Source organism: Solea solea, chromosome 6 (genome assembly GCF_958295425.1).
Source record: "Solea solea chromosome 6, fSolSol10.1, whole genome shotgun sequence".
NCBI lineage: Eukaryota > Metazoa > Chordata > Actinopteri > Pleuronectiformes > Soleidae > Solea > Solea solea.
Window position 1 is genome coordinate 11,691,368 of NC_081139.1, and position 17,992 is coordinate 11,709,359.

A 17,992-nucleotide genomic window follows, 5' to 3' on the forward strand; every position below is an offset into this window, starting at 1 on the left:
CCATTTTTTTCCACGTTCTTTGGCACAATGATAAAGGGATTCTTCTATAAGCATGACATTGTAACAAAGTATTTATAATAATGTGGCTAAAATATAATAAATATAGTAAGTGTAACCCTATATGGTTACCGTGTTAGTCCATTCAGTCAATGATTCATGAACACAGAATAAGTACATTTCAAATTTTAATGAATATATATTTATATGGACAGTATGTACAAAAATACATCAACCACAAAGTACGGTCACAGTCATTTTTTTACGATTATAATAATAATAATAATAATAATGCTTGACCAAAAGCCTCGTTTCATCACAGATAAATGCCCAACAATAATAATAATAATAATAATAAACGCAGAAACCAAAAAAAACAAAAAACTACTGGTGGGTAGTCAGTCGCATGTTTAAATCTACACTGATGGTAAGTGATAAATAGATAATTGCATCAAGTTTTTGCAGATGTTAAGATACAAAGACTTCTTTTATAAACTACTCAACAACAGTAGGGCTAAGGTCAGGTATTCAACAGGACACTGTTCATGGTTTTCACAAACTGTATGGTCCCACATCACACGGAAGGTTCTTGCTCAGTCATATTAAACAGGTAAACGAGGCATTGCTGTAAATGCAAGTAAAAAGGAAAAAAAGATAAACATAAAAACAGATCCATTTGCAAGGCCTCATTGAGCATTTTGTTTAAATGCAAAGGTTATGTAACATGAGACAGCCATAGAAAAAAAACATACAAAACTAACACTGCAACAAATTCATCCAACACATACAAAATATGTGATGGAAGAAGACACATAAACATGTACAGTTCTTTGATGAAGTGAGCGTCCCCTCCCTCACAGAGGGAAACTGAACGGTTCAGTCTCAGGACAAAGAATGAATAATACTGCTACTCTCAGTCCCTCATCACAGTAAGGCCAACAGCTCAAGCAAACATTGGCCACAGCCTATTGAACAAGTTGTAAAAGTATTTAAGTGCAACATAGTGTCAGACCATACACAAGATGAAATTTGAGGCCCTCACACTTTTTTGACTTTGTCAAACAGGATTATATGCATGGTGGTTTTTCTTTTTGATTTGCTATGAACTGGTGGTTTTCAGCTGCCACTTGTTGCATCCTCTGAATACAGAAGGTCCTATGCATAGCTAGTAAACCATTATGGTTTGTTTATGCTGACAGGAGGCTCAGAGGAGAGTTGTCCAGGATATATTCTCCAACTCCAACAAAGTACATAACCTGAGCAATTCCAAAGAGAGGAGCGATAACCAGAGCCCGGCAGCCTGCGCCTTTTAGGAATGCAGACGGTCCCTCCTTCTGCATGATTTTTCTGCAGACACAGAGGACATGGTTTATTAACACACATTTGCAGAAGGGAGAGGGGGGGGGCGGCATTTTTGTGTAACATATGTCAAGTTATGTAATAATGACTGTCTTACCTTATGCAATCCCCAACGCCCTTGTATGCCTCCTCACTAGTGCCTTTGTTCAGAGACTGAAGTCTTGTTTTCACCACTGGAAAAAAAAAAAAAAAGACAAGACAGAAATTTAGATAAGGTTTCAGGAACACAGTGATTCTACTAAGCCCACAAATGTGAAAATCACCATCACAAGGGTTAACAGCCACTGCCGCAATAGATCCTGCTCCACAGCCAGCGAGGAAAGCCCAATAAAAAGGTGAGGACTCCTCCGGACTTGGTTTGCCCAAGCGATTCAGGTTAGCAAACAATGGGAAGTACACAATGGAAAAGGGAACATCCCTGAAAGAAATGACACAAAGAGTTGTTTCAGCCTGGAACCCAGACCCTGAGTAACTGGTCTCACAAGTGCACACTAACTTCCTCGTCTTTACCTCATTAATGTTGCCCCTAGGCCTCTGTAGAGCCCCTGGATTCCCTTGGTTTGAAGCAGTTCCTTAGCGATCTGCGTGGCTGACACAGCTCGTGGTGGAGGTGACACCACCGTGCCTGAGTTATAGGAGCGGCTGAGCATCGTGTTGGTGGTCGTCACAAGCTTTGTGGAAGACATCATGACTGGTTTTTGGTGCTGGGCCACTTTGGACAAAAAGGGGGAGAAAAAAAAAAATACATTAATATAAACAGTAATACTGGGGTCAGGGTTGGCTGAGCTGAGTAACTCGTCTTATGTTGATATTAGGAAGTAAAGCTTATAGTCCACTCACCAAGCCTGCCTGCATCTTGTAGCTGTATCTTGAGCATTTCCATGGGAGTTGTGACAATGACCTGACACATGCCTGCACCACAACCAGCCATCATCTCTTTGAACACTGTCAGTCCCTTCCTGTTACATTGAAGATAAATACTTAGTAAAATACATTCTGGGTTGAACTTTCATTAAATTGTTTTGCAATTTGCTTTTACTCACCCAGTATTTGCAAGGTGATGGCGAAAGAAGTCATTAGCAGCAAGCTTTATTGCTTTCTCTGGGGTTACCAGTGTCAGATTTACGGCTGCGCCTGAGAAAAAACAAATGCACAGTTAGCACTGGTGTCACAATCTTGTGTTTCATTTAACACAAAACAAAGATCATTACATCAGAATAATAAATCCATTTTACACACATAATATATAAGCTCAGTTTACAGTAGCTTCAATAACAAAGATGTGACAGGAAAATCTCAAAGACATCACATTTTTACATTTTCAGAGGAAAAAATGAGAAACAAGCAAAAGAGAGACGAGGAAGGTAATGGGAATCAGACAAAGCAAACATCACATGGAGGAAGTGTAGAAAGCCAGTTTGTAACAAGGCTGGCTTTGTGTGGAGAAAACATTTAAGGAGATGTGACTACAGAAAGTCAGTAAACTGGTTAATGTAAACAAAAGATGACAGAAATACTGAGATGTTAGTGGAAGGACAGACATAATATTTCAAGGGCACAATCAATAGTAAAAAAAAAAAAAGGATTTGTAATGAATGTGACAGGACAGTGAAGGGACAACAAAGGGGTTATTGACAAGGAGTCAAGTTACAAGACAAATAGATGGCAAAACAAAAACATGTGCCTATATTTTTAAATGAACAATATTGTAAGAACCATTTAATGATTTGCCTCCAGCGTGGCTGCGCCTTATCGGCTAGCCTTCAATATCCCAGGGGACCGAAGTCTGCAATATGAAAAACACAGATGCAGACAAACAGCATTCCTCACAAAAGCAGAGACCAAGAAAAAATAAAGGTCTCAGTTTCCTCATATAAACTATGTCTACAAGATATTAATAGTGTGTTTCTTTATCAAATCAATAAACTCATCGTTCAAACAGTTTTCCTACTGACTGCATGTATGCTACATTACAAAGTTTACAAACCCACTTTGTATGAGAACAGCTTTTAGCTCCTTCTCATAATCAACTCACAATCATACAGTATTCCATGCAAATCAAGGAACCCGCCATACACTTAATATAGACTGTATTCAAACCCACAATGTATTAAGATCCTGTGTACCCTTTAGTCTTTAGATTAATATACACATTTAATCCTCTTCTATGTGTTCTGGTCTACTGGTTGTGCATAAATCAGACGTGTATAATTCTTACCTCTGTACATGCCAAAGTAGCCTTCTGATCGAACTGTCTTGACAAGGCAGTCCATCCTATGGAACAAGAAGGAAACCATTATTGATAATAGAGCTGAAACGATTAATCGATGAATTGATTATTAATCGATTACTAAATTAAATCGACAACTATTTTGATAATCGATTAATCGGTTTGAAGCTTTTTTCATGATTAAATAAAGATTTCTGAAAATAATCGACAGATTAATCGATTGTGAAAATAATCGTTAGTTGCAGCTCAAATTGATAAGCATCATATTGTGTAAACTAAATGAATATAAATTCATTTACAGCAGATACTCATTGTTTCATGAAAATTGGGGTTGAGATACGGAGCCCATTCTATAGGAATACAGATCCTAAGCTAGTACAGGGAGCAGTAAATTTCCACTCTCCAAAGGCTGCTTTAGGAATGAGGGGTCATGTCATAGGAAAGGAATGATGGGGGTGAATAGCCGCCATTGACCAAGTGAGTGTATTCTATGGCAGCAAGTTTGTTTTGGGATTAGCAAGAGCAATGATAGATGACACACGGGCATAGTAGATTTGTCGGAGAGATCTGTCAGCACGGCAGTGCAAATGCAACAGTCCCTAAATATACTCACATGCTCTTGTAGACCTGATGACCTTGTCTCTGATTCTGCAACCTGGTCTTTGCCAAGTCAATGGGGAAGACACAGGTAACCCCAACAATGCCAGCAATACCTCCATTAATGAGCTTGGCTGGGAGACTGAAACAAGACAACAAAACAGAACTCAAATGAAATGAAATGTTAAATTGGTGAACATCAATCAACATAATCTGTTTTAAGATTTGAGTGCCCACTAGATGGTTATAGCTATTGACCTCAAAAATTCAGTCACAGCTCAAACTTTAGTTCCTAAAAGCAAGCGTACAAGACTTACCTGATCTGCTGCTGAGACATGATGACTTTGAAATAAGTGAGGATACGTGAAGAGGTAGAAGCGAAGTGATATGTTCAGAGTCCTTCAGTGGAACACAGATGTGTAGAGTCCTAGACAGAGATAACAGTGAGCATCCGTTACTCAGAATAAACTGGTAGATAGCTGAGAGAGTTTAAGTAGATACAGGCCACGCCCATACTCTGCTCGCAGAGTCACGGGACCGTGATGCTGCAGCGCTGCTATTTCTGTAATATGAGTAGGGGGTGTGTCCTGGCTCGCATACCGGCAACACCATACATGGGCATGACCGCCCTTTTTTTTTCTTCCCTTTCTCTTTTTTAATTTTTTTCCATTTTGGGCCCCTAGTCCCCAAATGTTTAGAGTAATAAAATAATCCACGTCCATGCCATTCAATGAAACAAATGCTTCGGTTCCTCTGATGTGCAGATCAACAAGCACCTGCATAACATTAGGACCGAGTATGTTCCATTGTACTAAATTAAAACGTTAGAAAAACTTTTAAACAAAATATTTCATAACAAACCACATTTTGTATTAATCACACGCGATAACGATGACGAAGCCTTTCATCCAAGCCAAAGTACAATCATTAAAATAATGTTGTGCTCGTCACTGCATGACATTACAAAAAGGCTTTTGACAAAAATTTTAAAATGCACGGGAATTTGTTAACACATGTGCTCTTCAGACAGTTGTTTAAATAAAACAATTAAAAATAATAACAATAGAAAAAGCTGCGCGCAGCCTTCAGATAAAACGCTTAACGTTCGGTGCATAACGGTTGACACGGTTAGCAAGGCCGCATGAGAGCAGAAGCCCACTCTAAAAGAAAAACGCTGCCAAAACCGAACAAGCACACAGTCGAGAGAAACTTTGCCATGTTAGAAACACATCATATCAACATAAACTACGCATTTAAAGCTTTTGACCTACCGAAAAGATTGTCTTTGCTTTGTAAATGAAAGTCGTTCCGCTCTTATCTCGGGTTGTGAGTTACTACAGCAGCAGGGGTCAGAGACACAGCAGAGAGCGATAGGAAATTTCCACTGAGTTTAAGCCGGTGGGCGGGGCGGGATACGCCCAATTCGACAAATCCGGGGAGTCACAGCCAATCACGTTTTAGCTAGTGTGTATACAAGGCTTTTATTGGCTACATTTGACATACCCTCTGTTTCATTGGAGGAAACGCGTGTCAGTCCAACTGCTCCGCCAATCATACAGCAGCAGAGAGAGATGGCGAACGGTGTAATATGATAGACACCTTTGTTTTTACGGGTGTCTCTTGAGAATGTTATCTTAAGTCTACGAACACCAGTGCTCGAGAAGATACGTGTAAATGAGGTTTTACATTCAGTGACATCGCTGGTGCCATTTTGGGCTCTGAGTTAAGATCATGGCACTGAAATTCATTCTGGCCATTTCCTGGTGCAATGACACCATTCTATTGTCCTCTATTGTCTGAATATAGACGCCCCAGTGGTGGAAAGAAACATCAGAGACACAGCTGGAGCCACAATGCTCCTTACAGTAGCCTACAGAAACATTGAGTCTTATTAATATGTTTTAAAAGCAATAGTCTAATAAACGTTATCGCAGCAGTAATTTATTCCAGAGAAGCATCACACTCCTACTCTAACACAAGACTCTAACATCCCTCAAGTTGGAACTTGTTAGAGCAGAATTCTGAATGGCATTGGGAGTTACTCATAGTCATTGTAAAGTTGTAGGTTTACAGTAGTACAGAATATATTGGCACAACTTTATGCCAAATATGAAAACATTATTGTGACATTATCCTTTATTCGAACCGTTAAACTATGAAGGCGATTGACATATTTTATAGAAAGTGTTGGCAAAACTTGGCATGAAGTCGATTCTCCTTGAACTGGTTTCTTTTCCCAAGAAATGTGGCATCATGGCGGTAGTTTCTGTGAAGTCAAAAAGTTGGGTAACATGTTTCCTTCTGGTTTTTTTTAGGCAGGGGGAGGTGAGGGCTGCTGAGAGATGAGGGTGTAACCAGATACAACAAAAAGGAGTAAGGTGAGGAGTTGTAATAGGACAACTGTCCTATATAGCTGTACAAATATTATAAATATGTCTCAGGGTGCCTGTTAGTGCACGATGAAGGCTACAGTCAAGAGGGCACTTGTTTGTACTAGAACTGGTTGGATATTTGAGCCTAAACATTGTGTGAGACTACAGAGTACAAAATTAGACATACCTGATTTGTATTTGTTTGAGGCAGAAATAAGTGACATTTAGTTTGCTTGTCCGGTTGCTGGTAGACCTTTGAAACGTGTCAAACAAATGAAAGTGGTTGCAGTCTAATTAGCATCTGAACTACAGGTGTGGCAAGGAATGTCATTAGTTTTGCAGGTTTTTTCTCAACGTGTATTGTATTCTGGTGTTGTGACATTGTTCTTATGATGAATAGAGTAGTAATATGGTCTATTTTAGACAATGACATTTACAGCCTACATTTTTCAGGACTGGCAGATGTGTTTCCAGCTGCTGAAATTAATTTGCATGCTGGTGTAAGAAGTGGACAGGACAGAGAAAAAGCATCCATGGGATTTTCCGACATACAGTAGAATTTTGTCAAAGGCCTGCGTGTTTTTTGGACTCACTTTTTGCTTTTTAACTTGCTGCCACCACAACTCGACTCTGTCCTGCACTGTATGAAAATATGCAGTATTTTATCGACTCACTAAAACATGTTCTATTGCACACGCATGTGAAGATAAAAATGTCTCACTCCTTTGCAGAGAAATTAAAGTTCACATCTCCCATTAATTCAGTATGAACAAGCACCAAACAATATCTCTCATAAACTACAGGAATATAGTTTAGGAGAGAGATATATGACAGATATAATCTGTCAGGTTGCCATACATTGCATAAGCTTCATAAGCTGCATAAGTGTGTCAGCACTTTTTTGGATTCCATCCATGTGTCACTCAGATAGTAACCAGTTTCATTCACTGCCTTTAAGGGTTGATCCAACGCTTTTTTTTTTCTTTAAGATTTGCATGTCTGTCAGAGGAGATCAGTTATGTTAACAAGCTCAGAATTTTAACCAAGAAATAATTACTTTTAAAGAAGAGGATATAGATTCCGAATATATAAAAAGTAATTTGACTTTATTTTGAATGGATATGATGCGAGAAGAAAATTCTATTTAATTTAACAATGGCATTTCACCCTCCTTTGAACCGTATGTAGGTTACTGTTGCAACCATGGTAGAGGTATGTTTGCAGGAATAGCACACATCAGGCTTCCACCTGCCTCCATTTTTTTTCTTATTTTTTTGTCATTGCGCCACCTGGTAACAGGGATTACACCTTCAGTAATATATGTATATATATATATATATATATATATATATATATATATATAATTCTGGGTGCCAGGGCCCGTTCGGCCCCAGTGTCTATTTGAGTTGTGATAACGTCTTATCACATTATAAAATAAATGAATAAAACAAGAAATACAGCATGTGACAGATTCACATGATGGACTTATTCTACATTCTTCCACTCTAAGCAACTGAGCTATTTATAAACTCCAGCTGTCCTTCCAAATAAACTTATATACTTAGTGTATTGGGAAACTCCCACACACTCAACTTGAGATTATGAAAAATGACTCAGCTGTTCATAAACACACTATTTGTTTGACGTTGGTGTTACCTCTAACCCCTCTGTGTGTGTCATGCCACACGTTTTGGGTTCAACATTGTCAGTGAAAAGCCATTTCGTGGGAAGTGTTGTGAAAACAATCATGTGATTTCCAGGATGACTGTAGAGGCAAATATAGTTTTCCAAGGTGACAGTGTGGAGCGTCACAGTCACCTGTTTGTTATGTGTTTGCCACACAGTCGACTACTGGACTGTGTTTCAGTGAAGCACAGCTTAGTCAGGGAGCTATTTAGAGACTTCACCTTTAATTGAGTAGTACACACAAACACACACACCAGGGTTTACAAGAGGGTACATTGTCATTGTGATGTATCAGAAATACACACCAGGGTGAATCCCATTTGTAAACTGAGAACCGCACAGCCATGCTGGCCAACAGAGGAACAATAAAACCAGTTGGTACAATATGTAACCGTGGAGACATTGCAGACAGCAGTAGATACAGCATTCATAACAAATAAAGGAAAGATTGAGAACAAAATAAAAAGGGTCAGAAAGGTGTCATGTAGTTGCTCTGACCAGGAAAAGGATAGATACGTGTGACTGGTTTGCTGCACTTTACTCTGTCCGCACTGGTTCTGTGTGTGCACTCGTCGCTGTCAGTCCTGCAGGCCCCACAGTGGCAGCTAAGAGCCACAGGGTAGGTGAAGACAGGGTTGGAGTCGATGGGACAGCCTGGCAGTATGGCGCTGTGGTATTCCACCTTGTCATAGGTGCAGCCTCTCTGGATAGGGAAGCGTATGCTCTTCATGTTGCTGTCCTGCAACATCACACACACACACACACACACACAGGAGAGCTTTTATTCGTGTCCTGAGCTTTTATTTCAGATACAGTGGAAAAAACCTTTTTGTAAAACATTACTAAAAAAAAAAAGAAAGATCTTATCTTAAAGTTTAGTTACCATTTTTGGATATTTTGTAGATAACTCAGGGGTAAGACAGAATATGTCAAAAGTAGAGGTAAACGGAAGTTTTCACAGTGATATGTGGAAGGGATATTGCATATTGCAAAAGTGATGCTTATAGGAGACCAGTATGTCGATGATGTCATTTTCCATAACCATAACATTGAGCAATATGACCTGAATTATATTTCAGTACAGTAACACTTAAGCTTGAGATTCGGAGAGACCTAAAAGACTTTGTACAACTTTTCTCCATCTTCTCAGTCCTTCAGGGGAAGAGCTCTAGGTGGTCTTCAGGTTCAGAATTCTCAGATAGACTATTCTCACAGCCAAATCTCATGAGACCGACGGGGTTACCCGCAGGAAAAGACAAATATTAACAGGATGATCTTGTGATTTTATGACTCAATATCAGACCATTCAAATGAAGCTATTCTCAAACCCAGCTCTATACCACACTGTATTATTCTTACCCTTGAGTAGCAAAATCCCATGCAGATGGTCGTGTTGATGGCCACACAATAGTCACACTCTGGCTTCTCCACATACAGGGTGAAGTCTGTGGGTAAACACATGGGAACTGTTGGGCTGAAGAGCAGGAAAAGGAGCCAGCAGTTAAATACAGCAGTCTCCATGTTGAGTCCAACTGATTTTTGGACCTGCATGGAAAATAAGAGACAACACAGACAAAGAGAAGATAACAGCAATGACACAATTTTAAATGAAATGGTACTGCTTGTTCTGCAAGTGACGGTCACCTGAACGAGAGCTGTGGTCTGCACCCCTGATGATGCTCTGAGTCTAAACATCCCTGCTGAACAGACATTATATAATCCCCCCCATTATCATATCTTGCAGTTCTCATCTATCTGTGACGAACAGGAAGAGCTAAACCTTTCCTCCATTCTGTAAAATGACATGAATTAATGATTTTGTTCACGGACAAAGTCCAAAACATCAAGGAGAATGACGCAACGGATTCGGTCTGATCTGAAGCAGTCTCCGCTAGATGTCACAAAATACCAACAGGCTTTGTCTCTGCTCGGGGGAAAAAAAAAAGTCATTTTATGAAGCACAAGTTACAGTTTAACCTGGATTTTACTCCCTTTCAGAAAATAAACCCTAATCTAGCCCCAATTTGAATAAAAATTAACTTCTTTAAAGACAAAATGGTGCACGTTGACACGAGGCTGCAACAGTCAGCATGTCCCCAGACTAAGAGACTCACATCTTTTCTCACGGTGAGTAAAAGCAAAATCTGCATTTAGATACAGACAAACAGCGCAAATGCACTGACTACTTAATGTACTGATCTGGCATGCGTTGTCAGTCTCTAGTGTATCAGTGACTAGGAATAAGAATGATTGCAGTCCAGTGAAAACAGGAAGAGTGCACTGTTCTTCCTGCTCACCTTTACAAACATTAACAGTGTGAGCTATTTCTCATTTAACCTGCTTTGATCTTCAAAGTAGGCACTAATTAGGATTCAAGTAAAAGATCCTTGGGTATCGATGAGAAACAGAAGACAATTCATGAGGTAGTGAATGACTGATCCTAGAAGAAAGCAGTAATGTAATTCTATTGATGCCAACTGTTAATAAATATCACTATTAACTGTAGAATTGATTTTGCTGCCTGGAAATTCCTCCCTGTGTCACTTCATTCCAAACAAGTATGTCTTGACAACAAAACATGTATTGTCCGTCACCATGTCAACATGGCCAAAGGCAATAACCCTTTCCCTTCACTATCACTAAAATAACGGGCAATTTAAGAGCCATGTGTCCTTGATGGATTATTAACTGTAGTGCGTCAACTTTTACAGTCTCCTGTACGTTTCAGGGTGGAGCACACTGGAGGTGACTCAAGAGTGTCATGGACAGTTTGAGTAGGAGAACTAGGAAACAACAGACAACAATAAGCCAATGACTTGTTCTCTGCTGCTGCTTTACTGTGTTTTTGTTATTGGGATATATACAACTGGACTTGGGAACAGTGTCACAAGACTGTACGGGGAAAGACCATTAAACATTAGCAGGATTGCATAATAGAGGAATCCTACTCAATCCAAGCCTTCTTCACGACAGGTCAAAGAAACAGGTGGAGGAACGAACATGGTTGGTACGGGAGGCGAAGTGGCCACTTTCTCGGTGTGGGATTATGTGGTGTTTGCTGGGACAATTTTGGCTGCTGCTGGCGTTGGGCTCTTCCAGGCCATACGGACCCGCAAGGAGACCAGCAGCGATGAGTTCTTGTTGGGTGGACGGCAGATGACTGCTGTGCCGGTTGCAATGTCACTGACTGCCAGCTTCATGTCTGGCATCACAGTCATCGGCACGCCGGCTGAGGTCTACCGCTTTGGAGCTGCCTACTGGCTCTTCACCTTCTCCTACGCCATCATGTCTGCTATCACTGCAGAGATCTTTGTCCCATTTTTCTACCGTTTAAGGATCACCAGTGCCTATGAGGTGAGATGTATTAAAATGATTTTAATGATCCAATGGCTGGTAGAACAGACAGTAATATAACATTTAAAAAAGTACTTCTTTGGCAAGCCGAACTAACAGAAGACATTTAAAAGTTGATTTCCTTTATAAAGCAAAACAATATTAAACAAACTATTTTTTAAATAATGGATGTGTATACTATGCAAGTAACTGTCAATAATGCCTTGTATTCCTAGTACCTGGAGATGCGCTTCAGCCGGCCCATTCGAATAATTGGGACGTCGATGTACATCGTGCAGACGGTAACTAAAAAGAACTAGTAAAAATACAAACCAGCATAGAGTGGAGCAAATAATCATTATTAAAAGCAGCACCTGCCTTCGGTCTGTTTGACTTTATGTAAAGCTGATGTTGGATCCTTGTTCCAAGAACCAATGAATATGAATCCCTCTCGTTTTGTGCTTCTATCTAATTAGCTAATGGTTGCATCTCTTCTCAGGTGCTGTACACCGGTTTAGTCATCTATGCTCCAGCTTTGGCACTAAATCAAAGTAAGATGAAGGAAACCAGAACTATCAAAACAATGGTAGACTTTTGGGTTTTAGCCTTCTTAAGGAAGCGGTTCTGTAGGTTAACATGCATGTCAACAAGATGTTTTGCTTATAAAGCAATGCAATGCAATAATCAACTGTTTGTGAATCAACCTTTGTGAACTTGAAAAGCAAATCTGCAAGAGGATATTCAACAATTTCATCACCACTCACATTTGACTATTTATTTATGAACATTGACTGTCTATGCAGAATGCTCATTCAAAGTTAAAGGCTTCAGAATATAATCTTATATATAATGTTCAGCTGTATGTACATAATGCTCTCTTGCAGATTTATTTTACCAATTGGAAAATGTAATACTTTAAAAAGCACCTAACCCTTACTGACATTAATCTGAGCCCATATTATTTATTTTCTGTAATTGTACAGAAATTTAACCTAAACATTATATTAAGTCACAGAATATGAATACTCATGTAATTAAATGAATTAAATGAATGATGGTAGAGCTTTTTTCCCCCTTTAACACCCCTTTAACCCTTTAACAGTCACTGGACTTAATCTGTGGGGCGTGCTGGTGGCTACAGGAGCAGTGTGCATCCTCTATTGCACTTTGGTTTGTACTGTTCATTTCCTAATAAAACAAATCATTTCACGTGGCCAATTTTAAACTTCGATGACAACTGCTTTACCCCAGGCGGCAACTTTTCATGAAAATATGAAAATGTACAGATATAATAAACATTTAAAAGAGGCCATATGGAGACAGTGACATATCTCCTGCATGGATTTGTTTTCAGGGCGGACTAAAAGCAGTGATCTGGACAGACGTGTTTCAGATGGTGATCATGCTTTCAGGTTTTGTGGCTGTTATAGCGAGAGGAGCTGTTCTGCGGGGAGGCCTGACAAAGGTTTGGGAAGATGTCCGCCAAGGAGGGCGACTCGATGTGTTTGAGTAAGGAGACTAAATAATAATGCTGGTTCCTCCTGTATCAGAGGAGTCTACTTTACAAACTACATTCATATGCATTATTTGTTTTTTCATTTAAATCCCACATTATTGGACAGTTAAGGAGAAATGTGCTCATTATATTCAGTAGTCCTTTGTGTCGTTGATCTTTTCTTTCAGTTTTGACCCCGATCCTCTGAAGCGACACACATTCTGGACCATTGTAGTCGGTGGCAGCATAATGTGGATGTCAATCTACTCTATCAACCAGTCCCAGGTGCAGCGTTACATCTCCTGCAAATCCCTGGCACATGCAAAGATGTGAGCTTTCGTGCACAGCAGCGCTGTAAGCAGTAAATCACACGCCGAAGCAAAGGTCCATGCACTGACATGTCTCCTTTTCATCTGTCAGGGCTCTGTATGGGAACATGGTCGGCTTATGGGTGACAGTGAGTCTGGCTGTGCTTTCGGGCCTCGTCATGTACTCCTTTTACAAGAATTGTGACCCACTTTCAAACCATGACATAAGCACTTCGGATCAGGTAAACTCACTGCAAGTGTGGTTGTCTTTTCACCCTCGACGTCATGTACCCGTCATCTAAAAAGCATTCAAGTTAACAGAGGAACATGGTTTATATGTGTAAACCAGCTGCTGCCATACCTTGTGATGGATATTCTGGCAGATTACCCTGGAATCCCTGGCTTGTTTGTGGCTGCTGCCTACAGTGGGACTCTTAGGTGAGGCATATAGGAAAAGTTTATGATTTTACATCCGGACTTCAACACTGTGCAGGGGTAACAAGATAATGTGCAATATATGGCTTAACCTGCAGCTCTCCAGTCATTCCAGCACCTTATGATTTATAATCATATAAATGAAAGATTCTTCTTTTTCCCCAACTTCCCCCAAGCCCCCACCTGCATGATCCCACCTGACTTTAAGATTATGTTTCTTGCTTTGTTTTCAGCACGGTGTCCTCCAGCATTAACGCTCTGGTTGCTGTCACTGTGGAAGACTTCATTTTTCCTGTGTGCAGAGACCTCACAGACAGACAAGTGTCCTGGTTGAACATGGGCCTGAGTAAGTTCTTCTATCACTACTTTCACGGCAGCTGGATAAATGACGTATGACATGAAAGAATGAGTGAACATTTCTTTGTGATTTACAGGAAAACAGATGATAGGTTTAACAAGAATGGAAACGTGAAAAAAACGTCATCTTGTTTTATATTTCTTTAGTGTTTCTCTTGTTGTGTTGTCACTGTAAATACAGTTCTGTGCAAAAGTCGTAGGGCACCACCAGCTTTTGTCGTTTTTTTTATGTCTGCTGTGACTTAAACATGTGTATGTGACGCTCAAGCACGTCTTGAATGAACCTGGTTTAATACACTGTTTTCACAACAGATATTTGTTGACATGAAAATGGAGGACAAACACGGGGTTTTTACCAGTAACATTAATTAGGGTTCCATTCCACGTACCAGAACCAGGGTTGTGTTACGTTGCTCAAGAGTAAGGCAAAGTCACACTAAATATTTGACACTTGTTATTTTAAAAAGACTGTACATAAAGTTATTTTAGTTATTAAGTTGTTATTATTATTATCATCACAATGTTTATATGTAAACATCTGCCAGGTGTATTCTATGGGGCTGTGTGTATTGGAATGGCTGGAGTTGCCTCAGTGATGGGAGGCGTTCTGCAGGTAAACCTCTCCCTCCTGTTGAGCAGTAAACAGCACCACCATCAGCTGAATATTAGGAACTACAAGCTTCCCGACACCTTTTTTCTTCTACTTCTAGGCAGCTCTGTCCATATTTGGTATGATCAGTGGGCCTCTCCTGGGTCTGTACTTGCTGGGCATGTTTTTCCCCACATCAAATTCAGTGGTGGGTATTTACTCAAACATATGAGATCAGGAACTCCATCCAACACAAACAGTTCTTAAAAAGAGAAAAAAAGAAGACACATTGATGAATTACCTGATTGAAGTCATGTTTGCTTTTTAGGGAGGACTAGTGGGAATGATCGGTAGTCTAGTGCTGACCCTGTGGGTGGGGATCGGAGGCCAGCTCTACCCGCCAACAGCTGAGAAGACAAATCCTCTTCCCCTCACCACTGTGGGTTGTTTAAACAGTCAGAACTATTCAACGACAGCTCCCTGGACCAGTCCTGTAACACATACCACGCTGCTCGAGTGAGTCACGCAACAAAACAACTGCTCTTTTCATGACACAGTCAACCTTATTGTCTTCAATGCAGATCACACTGAAAACAAATGGAACTTTAAGCAAATATGGTGCACCCACTTTTAAAGTATGTTATGTTTGTATGGCAAAAAACCCAAACACAGCCTGGATGTATATTTAAAAAAATCCTAAAAAATAGTTGATATTTGATATAAATGACTGGAACTGTTTAGGTAATTTAATAAAAACCTCAAATATTCTTTGTGTCTAGTTTGGCACACGGTTGGCTTGTTAACAGAACATAGATCACATGGTATATTTTTGAATGACTTCACTGTTCAAATAGACAATTTATGACGATATGTGCCTTTCAAACTCCACAGTGGTCCGAGTACTTCATAAAATGAGCCTTGTCTAATTATAAAGCCCCCTTTTTTGTTCCCAGCCTATAACACTGCACTCAAACTGAACTTGTTGGTTTGGTAATGTTCACTAACAAACCTCTGAGGTCGTCACATAACAGGTGTATTTATACTGAGCTTAAATTGCACTCAGGTGGACTCAATTTACTACTAATTATGTGGCTTCTGAAGGCATTTGGTTGTGCTGGATTTAACTTGGGGCTTTCACAGTAAAGGGGATGGTGAATGCTTATGCACTCAACAATATATATTTTTCCCAAACTTTTAAATTATGTACTATTTTGTGTTGGTCTCTTTTCATATTTAAATGTGTAACTTGACAAAATGGGGAAAAGTTTAAGGGGGTGAATACTTATGCAAGGCATTGTATATATGTAGATATATATATATATATATACATATACATATGTGGCTTCTACTTGCATAAGTATATACTGTACTGTATATGGCTCTGGTCACTTCTTGTAAGTCAGGTTAGTGTGACAGTGAGGGAAAAACAAACATTCACCCTGAGCTTAATGAATAACAGTCATTATTAAATTGGTTATTTACACATGTACTTTTCCAACTGTGACTTGTTAAAATGCCATGAAAACTAACCATGCATAGATGACTCCTGTTGGTGGCACAAATAAAGGAATACAATTATCTTGAGGGCTTCTGTTGCCATCTCCAGGCAGTTAAAGTTGAAGTAATAGTTTGCTCACTAAAGTGATTCCTCTGTCGTTTAGTGTGAGACCAGCGTTGGCCGACTCTTGGTACTCTCTGTCCTACCTGTACTTTGCTCCCATGGGTGCACTGATAACAATAGTGCTTGGTCTGCTGGTGAGCATGGCCACAGGTGAGACAGAGAACAAAAACAAATGCAGCTGTTCTGTAAATGTTTCATGTATTACAGTAACAAGCTCGCAAATCTGTGTCTTTAGGTGGATGTAAACAAGAGGACGTGAACCCTGATGCGCTTGTGAAGAAGAGTGACCTGATCTGCTTCAGCTGCTTCAGCAAATCACAGGTAAAACATCACCTGCACTTTGTGTAGTACAGTGTTTCCCAACCCTGGTCCTCAGGGAACACTAACCCTGCATGTTTTAGATGTTGCCCTGCTCCAACACACCTGATTCAGATGAACAGCTCCTTACCCGGCTTCTGCAGAGCTTGTTGACGAGCTGACCATCTGAATCAGGTGTGTTGGAGCAGGGCAACATCTAAAACATGCAGGGTTAGTGTTCCCTGAGGACCAGGGTTGGGAAACACTGGTTTAGTAGCAGGTTGCAGATGTTTATTGTTTCAGTTTGATATATATTCAATGAAAAAACAGCATCAGATTTGATCATGCTATTCTGTCTCACTACAGGAGTTGGATGTCACGGAAAAGGACAGAACATTGATGTTCATTGAAGCGAACAGTTCAGTACTCATGGACTTTGATGTGAAGAGCGTCAGTGTTGAAAAAATTACCAAACTGTAACAGGATCTTGTCCACACACATTTGAATTGTTTATATATGTTTGAATTGTTTAACATATAGCGAGATAGATAGATATTTTTCTTAACTGACAATGCTTGTACAAACCAAAAAAAAGCACAAAGCACTGTAATAGCAAATTTACAGCATAAACTTTGATAAAAGACTAACCCGCACCCTTTGCTCCCATTTCCTGTTTAGCAAATGTTTTCCTTTTATTGCCCTTTATTCAGACATCCACCCTCATAGCAGCTTTATATCATTCACACATGAAGCATTCATGTTGCCCTTTGTGTATTTGTTTATTGTCTGTACAAATTATTTACAACTTGTATACAAATATTTTGATGTGTATTATGTGTTTATCGGTTGGTGTTGTTTTACTTAACTCGTTGCTTTTTAATTTGTTTTGTAATATATCAATAAAGATATAATAGTAATAATAGTCATCATCATCATCATTAAACACATTAAATGAAAATGTTGTTTATGTGATGCTTTGGTTTCTACTGAAATCTGGGCAGAAATATTTATTTGAAATGAGCAAGAGGGAGTGACACAGAGAGAGAGAGTGAAAGTGGGAGAAGATAGGAGATTGAGCTTTGCTCTAGGTAATAACCTTGTCTTTCATCTCCTTGGCAACACACAATAGAGGAAGTTTATAAAAGGAGTGACCTGCCCACTTTGACTGGCCACTCTGCCAACAAATCTACTTCAGTCGTTGTAAATTTGTAGGAAGTGGAGAGTCAAGTATTACATGGAGGCAGAGTCGTCGCTGCCAAGGAAGTGAACTGTCATAGTTTTCATTTGTACCAGCATAACGAGGTGAGCCAGACTGT

The 17,992-nt window shown here is 39.7% G+C and overlaps 3 protein-coding genes across 3 annotated transcripts; 1 reads left to right on the forward strand and 2 right to left on the reverse strand.

Annotated features, from left to right (window-relative positions):
- Nucleotides 1-172: 172 nt before the first annotated feature.
- On the reverse strand, nucleotides 173-5,561 carry slc25a55a (solute carrier family 25 member 55a). Its single transcript, XM_058632550.1, has 10 exons — nucleotides 5,455-5,561; nucleotides 4,501-4,610; nucleotides 4,200-4,325; nucleotides 3,575-3,630; nucleotides 2,400-2,490; nucleotides 2,197-2,315; nucleotides 1,867-2,068; nucleotides 1,620-1,774; nucleotides 1,454-1,529; nucleotides 173-1,344 (listed from the first exon to the last, which is right to left on the reverse strand). Exons 2-10 carry the CDS (start codon nucleotides 4,518-4,520, stop codon nucleotides 1,185-1,187), a joined length of 1,005 nt encoding a protein of 334 aa, XP_058488533.1. The 5' UTR covers nucleotides 4,521-4,610; nucleotides 5,455-5,561; the 3' UTR covers nucleotides 173-1,184.
- Nucleotides 5,562-8,445: 2,884 nt separating this feature from the next.
- Nucleotides 8,446-11,391, reverse strand: tshba (thyroid stimulating hormone subunit beta a). The gene is made up of 3 exons (XM_058631855.1): nucleotides 9,886-11,391; nucleotides 9,601-9,786; nucleotides 8,446-8,980 (listed from the first exon to the last, which is right to left on the reverse strand). Exons 1-3 carry the CDS (start codon nucleotides 9,934-9,936, stop codon nucleotides 8,711-8,713), a joined length of 507 nt encoding a protein of 168 aa, XP_058487838.1. The 5' UTR covers nucleotides 9,937-11,391; the 3' UTR covers nucleotides 8,446-8,710.
- slc5a8l (solute carrier family 5 member 8, like) lies at nucleotides 10,327-17,156 on the forward strand. The gene is made up of 16 exons (XM_058631192.1): nucleotides 10,327-10,368; nucleotides 11,215-11,595; nucleotides 11,811-11,876; nucleotides 12,074-12,125; nucleotides 12,677-12,744; nucleotides 12,929-13,083; nucleotides 13,258-13,398; nucleotides 13,490-13,619; nucleotides 13,727-13,815; nucleotides 14,046-14,158; nucleotides 14,715-14,782; nucleotides 14,880-14,966; nucleotides 15,087-15,274; nucleotides 16,420-16,529; nucleotides 16,615-16,700; nucleotides 17,043-17,156. Exons 2-16 carry the CDS (start codon nucleotides 11,242-11,244, stop codon nucleotides 17,154-17,156), a joined length of 1,821 nt encoding a protein of 606 aa, XP_058487175.1. The 5' UTR covers nucleotides 10,327-10,368; nucleotides 11,215-11,241.
- Nucleotides 17,157-17,992: the final 836 nt, after the last annotated feature.